Here is a 12176-nt window from a genome sequence, read left to right on the forward strand (position 1 = left end):
GCGCGTGTGTGATGGGGGCTGATATCTTGAGCGGGCGTCAGAAGAGACGGATCTACTCTGCAAGCTTCAGTGGCCTCGTCAGTCATGGCTGACATGTAACTCTTGCACGATCTGCCTCACGGGGCTGTTGTGGGGATCACAGAGGTCCCCGGCGCGTAGGTGCGGCTCCGTGATCTGCACGCCGAAGGAATGAGTCCCGGGGGAGAGGGGGCGGCGGGAACAAGGTGGGCGGTGAAACGGGGGCCGCCATTGTGGCGCGCGCAGGTGTGCCATCGTGGGCCGGGAGAGGCGCGGCAGTTCGCTCCGGGGAGAAGGGAGAGGGCAGGCTCTGGGGCAAGAGAAGGAGGGAGCTCGGAGGGGTGGCGAGCGCGCGGCCGGGACGCAGGGCGCTTCCTCCGGGCGCCCTCGAGGGTCCCCACCCTCCCCGGCAGAGCCGCCTGGGGCGCTGGCCCGGGGCGCTGTCCCTGGTCCTGGAGTCCTCCGGGCCTTTGACCTGCAGTTCCGATGGTGGCCAGTTGAGGGCGCCCGGAACCGCGGCGGACTCCCCAGGCCCATTTCAGAACACTTAAAAAAAAAATTTTTTTTTCTTTTTTCTCCCAAAGCTCCCCCACCCCTACCCCGGTACATAGTTGTATATTCTTAGTTGTGGGTCCTTCTAGTTCTGGCATGTGGGACGCCGCTTCAGCATGGCCTGATGAGCGGTGCCACGTCCGCGCCCAGGATTGGAACCTGCGAAACCCTGGGCCGCCGTAGCAGAGTGTGTGAACTTAACCACTCGGCCCCGGGGCTGGCCCCCAAAACATGTTTTTAAAGAGCATTCTTTGTTTTCCTGTAATGGCATCCCTACATAATAAGCCTACCTACACACCTAATTTCAAAAGCCACACGATATACTGCCCTAAGGGAGGTAAGAGCCCTGTACTTCCCTAGATGAATACTTTGGTGTGCTCTCACCACAGGACCTAATGAAGTAACCAAATGCTTGCACCTGTTTATATACAGACCTTTAGACTCAAGGGCAGAAAAATCTTACCACTGTGCCGGACTTATAGTTCAGAATGACTCCAGTAGTTGCGTCTTTGGGAGACTCAGTATGTATTAAAGCGACACTAAAAATACTTATATGTAAACCAGAGTTAGGTTCTAGAATGGGATAAACAGCATTTCACCCATGTAAATGTGTGGGGGGGGAGATATTTGATGCATGACAGTCTTCCTTGGGTGGGATTCTCCTTGGCATTGCTTTCCTGGCTCCCACCCCCTGAAAGACAATGGTGGTCCCAGTACTTGCTGAGGACCAAACCACCCTGACGTATTTCCCTAATGCCCTCTAGGGGGCAGAACCACTCACGTTGAGAGCCACTGCCAAAATGGAGGCCTTGGGTTGGTGAAGAGGGCCCCACAGAAGCCCAGACTGGCTGAGTGGGAGGGTGTCACCTTAAGGAATTGTCAGGGCATCCTGTCCCCCATCTTACAGTTGGACCAGCAGAGGCCTCAAGTGGGAAGGGGCTTGTGCCAGGAAACACGAGTGACCTGCAGAGCCAGGGGCCACAACCCAGGTCTCCTGCCCCCCGGTACAGGGCTTGGTCAGCGCAACTGCCCTGAGTGAAGTCTGGGCATCAAGTAGTCTCCCTTCCAGCTCAGCCTTCCTGCCCCTGAAAATGGGCGGACAGGGCCATGCCCTCAGCAGGGGGGAGGAGAGGGGGTTTGGCTGGATTCCAGCCTATAATGTGTGAGAGGGGACTTGGCCTCCCTCTCCTTGGGGATGCAGCTGCTGCACATTTCTCAACCCCCAAAGGGCCATCCTCTCTCCTACCTTTATTTCTTCCCAATAGTTAGCTGTCCATTGTGTGTGTGTGCACATGTGTCTGTGTGTGTATATTATGTGAGCATGATATAATATAAGGACCTGTGATTTCTGTGCATGAATCTGTTGTCATTAGTGTGTGTTCACATGTGTGTACAAAGCCAGCCATCTCAGTAGGGGAGCACACACTGATGTGGGACCAGTCGGGGTGAGCTTGATCTGACTTGTGCATGTGTGTGTGCACGTGGGTTTGCAGTGCAGGGGCTGCCGTTCATGTGAGCATGTCTGCATGGACTTGATCTTGATACGATCTCTGTAGGCTTGAGGTAGGGGCCTCTGTGCACAGTACGAGGGCAAGTGCACTTGTGCCCTGGTGAAAGTTCTGTGCGGGAGTGCACGCCGGTCCACACAGACCTTGTCTCTCTCGTTCATCCTCTATCACTAGTGCCCGAACAGCGTCAGGCACACAGCAGGTGCTCAGTGTGTATTTGTTGAATGATTGAAGGAAGGAAGACGTGCCCTCACGTGTGTCTGTGTTTCCAAAGGGCTTTGCTCTCAGGGGCCCTCAAGGCCTATGGTCCATATGGCAACCAGAGACACATGCTCAGGGGTCAGGGGCAGAGTGGGGGCATTTATTCTGGCCATTCTGGCCAGGCCAGATTGTCCTGGTCCCTGACAGGGACACTTTGTGTAGGCAGGGGTCTCAGGAACCCATTGAATGGGGTAGGGGTCTCAGAGCCAGGACAAGGAATGGCTGGGTCAGTAACCTCACTGGGCAACTGCTTGGAGCCAGGGTGTGAACCAAGCCACACCCACTCCTCCTTCTCTTTCCCAGGGTCTGGGGACCCCCCTAGGAGACTCCTCCTCCAGGAGTTCAGGATTTGCAGCATCTTGGGATTGGGTGGGTGTGGCTTGACTAGAAAGGCCATGGGCTAAGGATAACGATTCTTTGAGCCCACAGGATTCTCTTAAGGCAAATGCATTTTTCCATTATTATGTCTCTAACCCAGCAAAGTGAGAGTGGGTGTTTAATAGATGAGCAAACTGAGGCCCAGGAAGGAAAACTGATTAGTGAAGAGCCACACAGGAGGCTGCCTGGCCAGGCAGGAAGCCCAGGACCACCCTGTCTCCTACCCCAGAGGCCCCAGGCAGATATCCTGAATGGAAAAGACCAGGAGGAGGGTGCTGGGGACCCTGGCAAGAATTGAGCCCCCCAGCCGCATCTGGAGCCAGGCCTGAGACCCTCCCAGGAGTCTGCCCTCCCTGCGCCCTTACATTTCCCTGCCGAGGGGTGGGAAGGGGGAGCTGGAGGCGGGTGGGTGGAACTCTCCAAGTTCAACCAGGGGTGAACTTGGAAAGGGAGTTCTGCCGCCCTCCACCCCTGCACCCTTCCCTCCTCCTTCACACAGGCCGACACCTGTTTGAATAACTTGGGTGCAAATCTAGGAGGCCCAGAAGAGGAGGCTTCCTCCTAGAGGGAGGGCCTGGACCCTGGGGAGCAGCCTGGCTCTGCTTTCTCGGCGAGAGGCTGGAGGGAAAGGAAGGGAGCTCTGTCCCACCCCCAGATGGCAATGACTTCCCAGTGCCAGTCGCCGAGCACTGGCTTTGTGCTGATTGAGAGTGGTGAGTCCCCTGACACCGGGGCCGGTGGAGGCTGGTGGTCTTGGGGGTGTTAAATGATGTGTCTGAGGTCACACGGCTAGGAGGTGTCAGAGACTGGTCCAGCACCTATGCCCTCACTACACTGCCTCTGTGTGTGTGTGTGTGTGTGTCTTTCTTGGAAGCTGTTCCACGAGCCTACACGTAGATCTGCTCTATTCTTTCCAACAGCTGCATGGGGCTGCATGGTATAGATGGACCTGCGTTTCTTTATCCGGTTCCCTCTGGATGGCCATTAGTTTGTTTCAGAACTCTTACTAATAAATCTTTGCTAGCTAGGAAAATTGTGATTTCATGTAGTTCAGCGTAATGCAAATGATGCTGCAGCCAGTGTTTTAATAAACACATGCTATTCAAATACTATTCTCAGTGCTTCATAAGTATTAACTTAGTTCATCCTTGGCAAAACCCTCGGAAGTAGGTACTGTTGTTTTCGTCATCAGCCCCATTTTGCAGATGAAGAAACTGAAGCAAGGAAAGATTCAGTGACTCGCCCAATGTCACACAGCTGACAAGTGCAAGAGCTGGGATTTGATCCCTGGGATGGTTCATGGGGATGAGGATGTACGGGTGTACCTCCCTGTCCCTTGTCCTCGGCTAGTCATCGTCAGGCTCCCTTACTGCAGTGTACAGAGTCCATTCTTAGAAGTGGTCTTGCAGGTGAAGAAGGTGCATTTAGATTGTGCTGTCGCCCGAGGGACCAGGAGCTGGCCGGGGAGTGTCCTGAGCACCCCTGGCGGAGGGAACGTGACCCCCACCCCCACCCCACCCCCAGCTCTTGCCAACGAGGCAGCTGCAGCTGGTCAGGGCCCAAGAAGCCGGAGCCCACACTGGACTCTTTGTCTTCGATGGGAACCCTGCGGCCCCCATGGTCCCTCTCAAGGGCCCACTGTCCCAGCACCAGTGGGGCCTCCCGGGGGCCAGGCCTGGCTGGGAAACTTGGCACATTGGAGGCCCCTTGGCCACCATGCCAACTGGACATGCAGAGCCCACTCAGGAATCATTCCCACTGAAAGGACAGTCTGGCAAGGCTGAGGGCCATGGCCAAGGCAGGGAGCAGCCTGGAGGGGCTGGAGTCCTGGGTCCCAGCTCAGGCACTGTGCACACCCACAGTGGCCCAGGCCCGGCGCCTGGTCCCCCCTCCCCCCAGCTCTCTGGGCGCCCCTGCTGCTGCTGCCATGGAAGGAAAGACTTCCTCCCTCCTCAGGCCAGCCTCTGGCCTGCCCCTCGGGAGCCCTACCTGACTGCCTGTGAGGGATGGGCTTCCCACACTGCCCTGCACCCAGGGGTCCCTCCACCCAGAATCTGCAGCCCTGTCCAGAGCAGAAGGGGCCCAGCCCTGTCTGCAGAGCACCCTGCCAAGAGGGAGCCAGGCCTTCCATCCGAGAACCAAACCAGGGTTTGTTCTAGAGGCAAAGAAGTCACGGTTGCCCTGCCCAGGCTCTGAGGTCTGCAAGGGCCTCTAAAGGGCTCCTCTGCCCCCCAGAGTGTGCAGAGAGGAGAAGGGGGTCCAGCGTGGGGGAGGGGAGGGGGCAGAGCCCCCAAGAGAGAAGTAACTGCTGTGAGTCAGGTCTCAGTTTCTTCATGTCTGACATGGGGAGACTCCTGTGCCACCTCCACCTGCCTGGGTGAGGCAAACTGTGGAGCCCTGTACCCAGACCTGTCATTTCCCAGGGGAAGATGGAGCTAACTGAGCCCTGGCCTAGGGCCCAGGCGGAATAGCTCCTGAAAGGCTTCTGAAGAATCCCTGCCGCCCTGTCGTTGTGCCCTTGGCCGTCCTTCCTCCCTCGTCCCCTCACTGCATCTGTTCCCTGCAGTCCCTTTAAACAGAAAACCCCATAGAAAACCTCAAGGCATAATCCCTCCCTCTTTGGGGGGCAGAGTGGGCATTCTGGGAGGGGTGGGTGAGTCCTAGGGGCAGGGCCAGTGTCCCCTGTCCCCTGACACATCTTTCCTTGGGACAGGAGATACAGCTTCCTGTGGGGCAGAGCACTGGACTGTGAGCTGTGGTTGAGTTGGGCGCAGGGGAGGGGCTCAGAGTGTTTGTTGAGTGAATGTGTGACCGGCCTTAGGACTCAGAGGCCAGCTCCCCCTGGGAAGGTTGCTGACTGAGAGAAGTAGGCTGGATGAATTTTTCAGAAGAGGGTGGGGCATCTCTACTCCTGCAGCTTTGGTCCTTCTCACCTGGGCCACTGGGGGGCTCCTGGGAGAGGGGGATGAGAGTGGGCAGCAGAGGGGCTGTGGGAGCCTGGGTTCCTTCCATCCCTCGGTCACTTGTGTGAGGAGCCGAGCTTCTGACAGCAGTGGGGCTCTCGCAACTGGCATTAACTGAGCATTTACTGTGTGCCAGGCCCGGGCTGAGCCCTCCCCGTGCGTTACTCCGTCGCTGCAAAGGCCCTGGGCCAGTGTGTGGATCAGTTCCATTTCACAGAGGAGCAATTCGGGGTGCACGGAGGGCAGGGACTTGCCCACAGTGCAGCCCATTGGGACCCTGGATTCCAAGTTCTTGACCCGGCCCGCTGTGAGCACCCCACTCCGCGATGATGGGGGACAGATCCGCCGACAGAGCCCGAGGGCTCTAGGGGGAATGGAAGAGGGTCTGCAGCCCCGTACGCCCCCGGTCTGGGGGTGGAGAGTCGGTTTCGTCCTACTCGCCCCGCGCTGGAGCCGCTGAGGCCCCGCCCGGGCCCCCTGGCCCCCCCTCTTTTGTCCCCCTGCCCCCCTGCTCCCGCCCCAGCTCGGAAAGTCCAGCGAAGCCCCGGCCCCCGGCCCGAGGGCGGCGCGAACAAGCGGCCCTTTCTGCGCGCGGCCGCCCCCCGCAGCTGGACCGCAGCCCGCGGGGGCGCGGACAATCCCGGGGCTTGTGGCCGGGGGCGGGGCGGCCGCGTTGCCAAGGTGACCCGGGCGCGGGGCAGGCGGCGCGGGCTCGGCGGGCTGCGGCGGCGGCGGCGGCGGCACCATGAGCGGCCGGAAGCGCAGCTTCACCTTCGGGGCCTACGGCGGGTAGGTGCGCGGGGCACGGGGCGCCCGCCTGCGGCCCGCCGGGGTCCGGGCGGCTCCGTGGCTGGGCATTTGTGCTCGTGCGCGCGGTGGGCGGTTTGATGTCAGTGCGTAGCGCGCCGTGTTGGTAGGTCTGTGTGTTTGCGTGTGTATTGCTGTGTGTTCGGGTTGGGTGTCCGTGCGCACGTGTCAGGACAGGAATGCACGGGTGGGCATTTCTGTGTCTAAGGGCGTGACAGCGCTTGTGTCTGTGACTGGCGTGTGGGCAGGCAGGCTGGGCCTGTGTGTGTGCACCCCTGGGTGCATGTGCAGGTAGGGGAGGTGGGAGGAGGCAGGCCACGGGGGAAGCCCTGAGGGAGCCTCTGCTTGGCCTTTGAAGCTGCTGGGCCCTGGAGTGAGGCTTTGCAAGAAGGGAACCTGGAAGCCATGAGCAGGGCCGCTCCCACCCCCACCCCTGGGCACCTGGGCTGCCCATGTCCCATGCCGCTTGGCTTTCAGGAATCCCCCGTTCCAGGGCTGCTGGCTGCCTGGGCCTGGAGACCTGGGGGAGGGAGGGGCGGGGCGAGGATCAGAGTGGTGGCTTGACCATCTTGGGGTTACTGTCCATCCTGACCCCAAGTGCCTGTGTGAGAGGGGTGCAGAGGGGGCTGGGAGGGTTCTTGCCTTAGGCAGAGGTTTGGTGAATTGGAAGGAGACTGGGCAGACAGACGGGGCCCAGAGCCTCTTGCCCAGCTGGCCAAGTAGTTGCATAACCTCCACCAGGCCCTGCCTCACTGTGGGCAGAGGGACACATAGGACCCGTCTTTGGGGTGCGGAGCGATTGGGGCTCACTCCCGTGACGCTGCTGGTGTAGAACAGGTGCTCGTTGAGCCGTGGGGATTGTGTCCAAGGCGCCCCTGCTGTCTGGACCCCAGCCTCCAGGGCCCCAGGCGAAGGGGCTGGGTGGGATGGGAGACAAGAGGGCCGCCCCCACTGTCTGGTCCCTGCTAGTCATCAGATGACGCGAGGAGCCTGGGTTGAGCCCTGAGATTCCTGGTCAGCTGACGCGGAGGGGCAGCCCAGGGTGTCGGGCTGCGTCCTGTTGTGTGACCTTGGGCAAGTCCTGGCCTCTCCGGCCTCACTTTCCCCATCTGCAGAATCTACATTAGCTGGTCCTCTGGGGACCCCAGCCCTGCCTCCCTAGAAGACACACCCTAGCTGGCGGAGTCCGGTTTGGGGCCCCTCCCCCGTGGGCCTCTGGCCTCTGGGCGGGAGGCAAGGGTGGGTTGTTGCCCCAACAGCTGCTCAGCCCCAGCTGGGCAGGAGGGTGGCGCCCTCTCCAGCCCTCCCTGACCCCAAGGTGCCTCAGAGGGTACTGGGGGAGAATCTGGGAGGGGGGCTGCCCACACACCCTCCCTAGGCCGGGCCTGGAGGGACTAGGGGGAGACAAGGCCTGGGGGTAGCCCCTGAGCTCCGGGGGCTTGAGCTCTTCCTCTGGCTCTGCTCTGGGGGTGGCGGGGGAGGCACCTCGTGGGTCTCCTGCTCCCAGATTCCCAGGCATTGGTCCCCTGGATGGATACGAATGGACTCCAGCTCTGGGATGGAGGCAGGCCACCGAGGAACTCGGGGGCAGGTCTGCCTGCCCACTGTAAGCCGTAAACCCCCAGCACACCCCTCAATCCTGTCTGGAAACACTCTAAGCTGGCCCCAGCCTCACCCCTACATCCTTGCTCTGACCCCAAACTGCTGTAGTCACTGTCCGGCTCCACCTGTTCCAAGACCTCCCACGCTGACCCCCACCCCTGCTGCCACCCCATAGCCTGGCCCTGGGCCCTGCTCCCCTACCTCCACGCCCCAGTCCTGCCTCTTTTCCTTACTCCATCACCTCACACCTTCCCATGTCCTTAATCTGACGTCAGGGCCCCTGCAGCCCATGGAGGACAGTGACAGTACATTAGGCCTCTTAGAAACAGTGCTCCTCCAGGCCCCTCTGGGAGGGTGGGCGGTGGTGACTCGGGGTTGGCCTGGTGGGCTGGGCAAGGCTGGATAATAAGAAGGGGCTGCCCTCTCACCCGCTGCCCCTCTTGCTGTGTTTCAGGGTAGACAAGTCCTTCGCCCCTCGCCGGAGTGTGTGGTGAGTACTGGGGCTCAGGAGGGGCTGGGCTGCTTGGCTGAACCTGGAGGACACTCTCAAACCATTGCCGCCCCCCACAATGCCAGACCAGACCCCACCAACCTTCCTACTTTCCCCTCCAGGCGAGCGGGTGGGCAGACCCTCTTACCGGTTCTGCCCCCACATATTCTCCCCCACAGTTCTTTCTCGAACTCCCCTGGGAGTCAGGCAAGTCAGGTTAAATCTCAGCTCTGCCACTGTCTGTGTGACCTTCAGCAATTCACTAACCTCTCTGAACCTCAGTGTTCTCATCTGTGAAATGGGGATTAAAATGCCTGTTTAACAGAGCATGAAGTTATAAACAAGCGAACAGTCAAAACAGGCCCTGGCATATTGCACGCCCTCCCTGAAAGCATTTTCTTCCTTTTCTCTGACCTATTCCTTCCCACCTTTTGGTGGCTCCTGGCTCGGCTGGGGGTGCCCTTAGCCTTTTCTTCCAAACCCTCTAGGCCCACTCCACACAGCCTTCAGAACCCCTCCTGCAGCCCGTTTCCTGTCTGAGGCTGCCGTCTCTCTGGAGCAGGAGGGAGGGAGGCAGCGGCGTCGGCAGCTTCCCCAACACCGAGAGCGGTGGGTGGAGGTGCGGCCTCACCTCAGGACTCACAGCACCCACCACCCAGCAGGTGGATGCCTCCTGGCTTCTCTGGCACCAGTGTCACATGGCCCGGCTGGCTTCTCCTGCTGCCACTTCACCTCCAGCAGGAGAGCCTCCAACGGCTCTGGCTTCTGCTTCCTGCCCCCACTGAGGCCTTCCCGGGGTCCCCAGGCCCTGCAGTGTGCCCCCTCCAGCTGCCAGATGACTCTATCTGGCACCGTTTCCCACCTGCTGCCAGAGGCCCCTGGGAAGCCATGCCTGGGGCAGGAGGCACACGGGGTGCCCAGGCTGAGCTCCAGGGCCTGCCCTTTTATTTTCTTTTGATGTTGTCTGTGCAACCTGGGGCCAGTTACTCTCCCTCTCTGGGCTTTATCTCCTGCTGCTGTGCCTCTGAGCCTCGACTATGTGCAAGACTTTTTGCTAAGCCCGGAGCAGGGGTAAGTTGAGGGGAGATAGAGATGGAGGTGAGGAAGATGCCATCCTTCCCTTCGAGATCAATAACAAGACCCTAACAACTGCCACTTTGTCAAGCACCTGCTGTGCACTGAGTACTGTTAGGTGCTTGAACTGTGTCATCTCACAGAACCTTGCCACATCCCTGAGTTCGGGACTATTATCTCTAATTACAGATGAGAACACTGATGCACAGACAGGGGAAGTGACTTGCCCGAGGGCACACAGCTAGTGAGTAGCAGAGCTGGGATTTGAATCCTGATCTTCCAGACTCTGTACAGAGCCCAGAGTCTCACCCACTCTGTCCCAGGGCCTTCAGGCCACAGGGCAGGTCTGAATGAGGGATGCACTGCAGGGAAGACTTGAAGATGGAGGGGTGACCCAGAAAACCCACTCTAGGGAGCCCTGTACCAAGAGTCAGAGATGAGGGGCCAGGACTGAGAGTAACTAACCGGCTGTGTCACTTTGGTCTAGTCCCTTCCCCTCTCTGGGCCTCAGCTGACACACCTACAAAGTGAGATTCTGGGATCTCCAGGACATGCCCATTACCCACAATGCCTTGCCCCACACCCTCCTTGCTGGAGCTGCTGTCCAAGGTGCTAACCCCAAGCCCTCCCTTCCTACCCCAGGAGCCTGTGCCTGGCATATAGTTAGAGCTCAATGGGGGTCATTTTGACTATTAATTATGATTTCCTGACATTCAAGGCCTTTCCCCACCTCCCTTTCCAGCCTGGGACCCACTTCTCCCGTGCCCCGCGTTTCTGATCAATGGGAATGTGGCCCTGTGAGCACCACCTCCGTGCTTTTGCTCACGTTGTCTCCTCCCCTTAACATACCCTCCCCTCCCATTTCCCCAAGCCCTCGCCACACCTCCAGCCCAGCTCTGTCACTGTTTGTTGAGCGTTTTCTCTCCTGATCCCCTCTCTCGATCTTCCTCTTTTTGGAACGCCTCCCCCACTGTTCTCGTGCCTGCAGAGCAGACATTAGTGCCCGTTCCTGGGGGAGTGCCACGAGCACGGCCTTCAGAGTCTGACAGATGTGGACTTGAATCTGCCTCTGCCACAGACTAGTAGTGTGACCTTGGGCAGGTGACTTCCCCCTCTGAGCCCCACTGGGTGCCCAGGCAGTGTTGGTGGAACTGGATCTTTCAGCAAGTTGACGGCCGTGACTCAAACGCGTCCACTTAACCCTGCCGCCTGAGGTCCTGGGAAGCAGAGATTGCTTGAGTTACTGTTGACCTCACTTTCCAGGATGAGTCGCATGAAAGCTGGGCTGTACTCTTCTCATCTCTGACCTCCACACAGTCTTGCACAGCTACCCAAACCCAATAAATGCTTAATGAATGTTCATGGAATTGAATTGAATGTGCCCAGATTGAGGAACAGGTGAAACTTGTCAAGTAAGCTGGGCAGGCTTCCTGGAGGAGGCATGGTTTTCCCCACCCCTTTTTAAAAAAAGGATGAAAAGGTTGGGGCTTGGCTCAGGGGAGCAGTGAAGCCTGGGAGAGGCCAGATGTGATCATGGCTGGATTCCCCTCCCCTGTCCCCCTCATCAGCAGGTTGTTGGCAGTGGAGGAGCTCAGAACAAGTGTACAAATGTCAGAGGAATGAGGCCCAGTGGAGAATTAGGAGCTAGTGTGACAGTGAGTGACTCTGGTTCTGCAGCCCTACTGGGGGCTGGACGTTTAAGGTGGATTCAAATGGTGTGGGGAGGCAGGAGGAGGAGTGGATCAGGATGGGGGCATGGCTAGGTGGAGTTGTCAGGGAAGAGGGGCTTCTGGAAATACCCTGGGAAGAGGAGAGTCAACTTTGACCTTAAAGCTGGGAGCCTGGGAGGAGGAGGCAGGACCCAGCAAGGATTAAGTGCCAGCAGTGTGCTGGGCATTTTACTATGGTGGTCTTATTAAGTCATGACAATGGTCCTGTAAGCTGACCTTAGGTCCCCATTTTAGAGGCCAGAGCAAGACGGAGAATGGTGAAGGCTCTGGCCCAAGGTCACAGAGCTGGCGAGGGCTGGGTTTGAATCCAGCTTTTTCTCCTGCCAAGGAAAGGACGTGGCCAGAGATGAGGGAGCCACAGGAATGAGGGAAATCCTGGTTATGGAATGAGGGAGGAGTGGGAGAGGGCGAGATGACCCCGGATACCTTCAAGACAGGGGTCACTGCCCAGCCCCGGGTGTCCCCCCGTGAAGGCCCATCTGGTCGCTGAGATATCTCCCTTTGATAGTAATGGTCCCAGTTGCTCCCGTATAGGAAGCGTTTCCTGGCTCTTGGGCCCTGGGCCGAGGATTTCAGCTGAATTCTTTCATTCCATCCTTATACCAGCTCTACAAAGTAGAGACTATTACCATCCATCCCCCATTTTACAGATGAGGAAACTGAGGCTCAGAGAGGGGACGTGGCTGGCCCGGGGGCACACAGTCAGTGCGTGGTGAACCATGACTGGCAGCGTGGTCGGCCTGAGCCCGTCCCTTTAGCCCTCGCTCTCCTGGATGCTGCCTGTGCCGAGCAG

The 12176-nt window shown here is 58.9% G+C and overlaps 1 protein-coding gene across 46 annotated transcripts in view; it reads left to right on the forward strand.

Annotated features, from left to right (window-relative positions):
• The window catches only part of RAP1GAP (RAP1 GTPase activating protein), a 65554-nt gene that overhangs the window by 8904 nt on the left and 44474 nt on the right, over window positions 1-12176 (forward strand). For 19 of the 46 annotated variants that reach the window (XR_011534384.1, XR_011534387.1, XR_011534386.1 and 16 more), the window contains exons 1-2: window positions 6358-6469; window positions 8544-8579. The exons of 9 other annotated variants lie outside the window; for them this stretch is intronic. Coding sequence is in view for 10 of the 37 variants with exons in the window: in XM_070599013.1 (XP_070455114.1) it covers window positions 6426-6469; window positions 8544-8579 (80 nt within the window). In the remaining 27 variants the exon portion in view is untranslated. Of the gene's footprint in view, window positions 1-6357; window positions 6470-8543; window positions 8580-12176 lie in introns of those variants that run through there. 18 more of the 46 variants (XR_011534427.1, XR_011534493.1, XR_011534465.1 and 15 more) reach the window with 1 other exon arrangement.

The sequence above is a fragment of the Equus przewalskii genome, chromosome 2 (assembly GCF_037783145.1).
Source record: "Equus przewalskii isolate Varuska chromosome 2, EquPr2, whole genome shotgun sequence".
Lineage (NCBI taxonomy): Eukaryota > Metazoa > Chordata > Mammalia > Perissodactyla > Equidae > Equus > Equus przewalskii.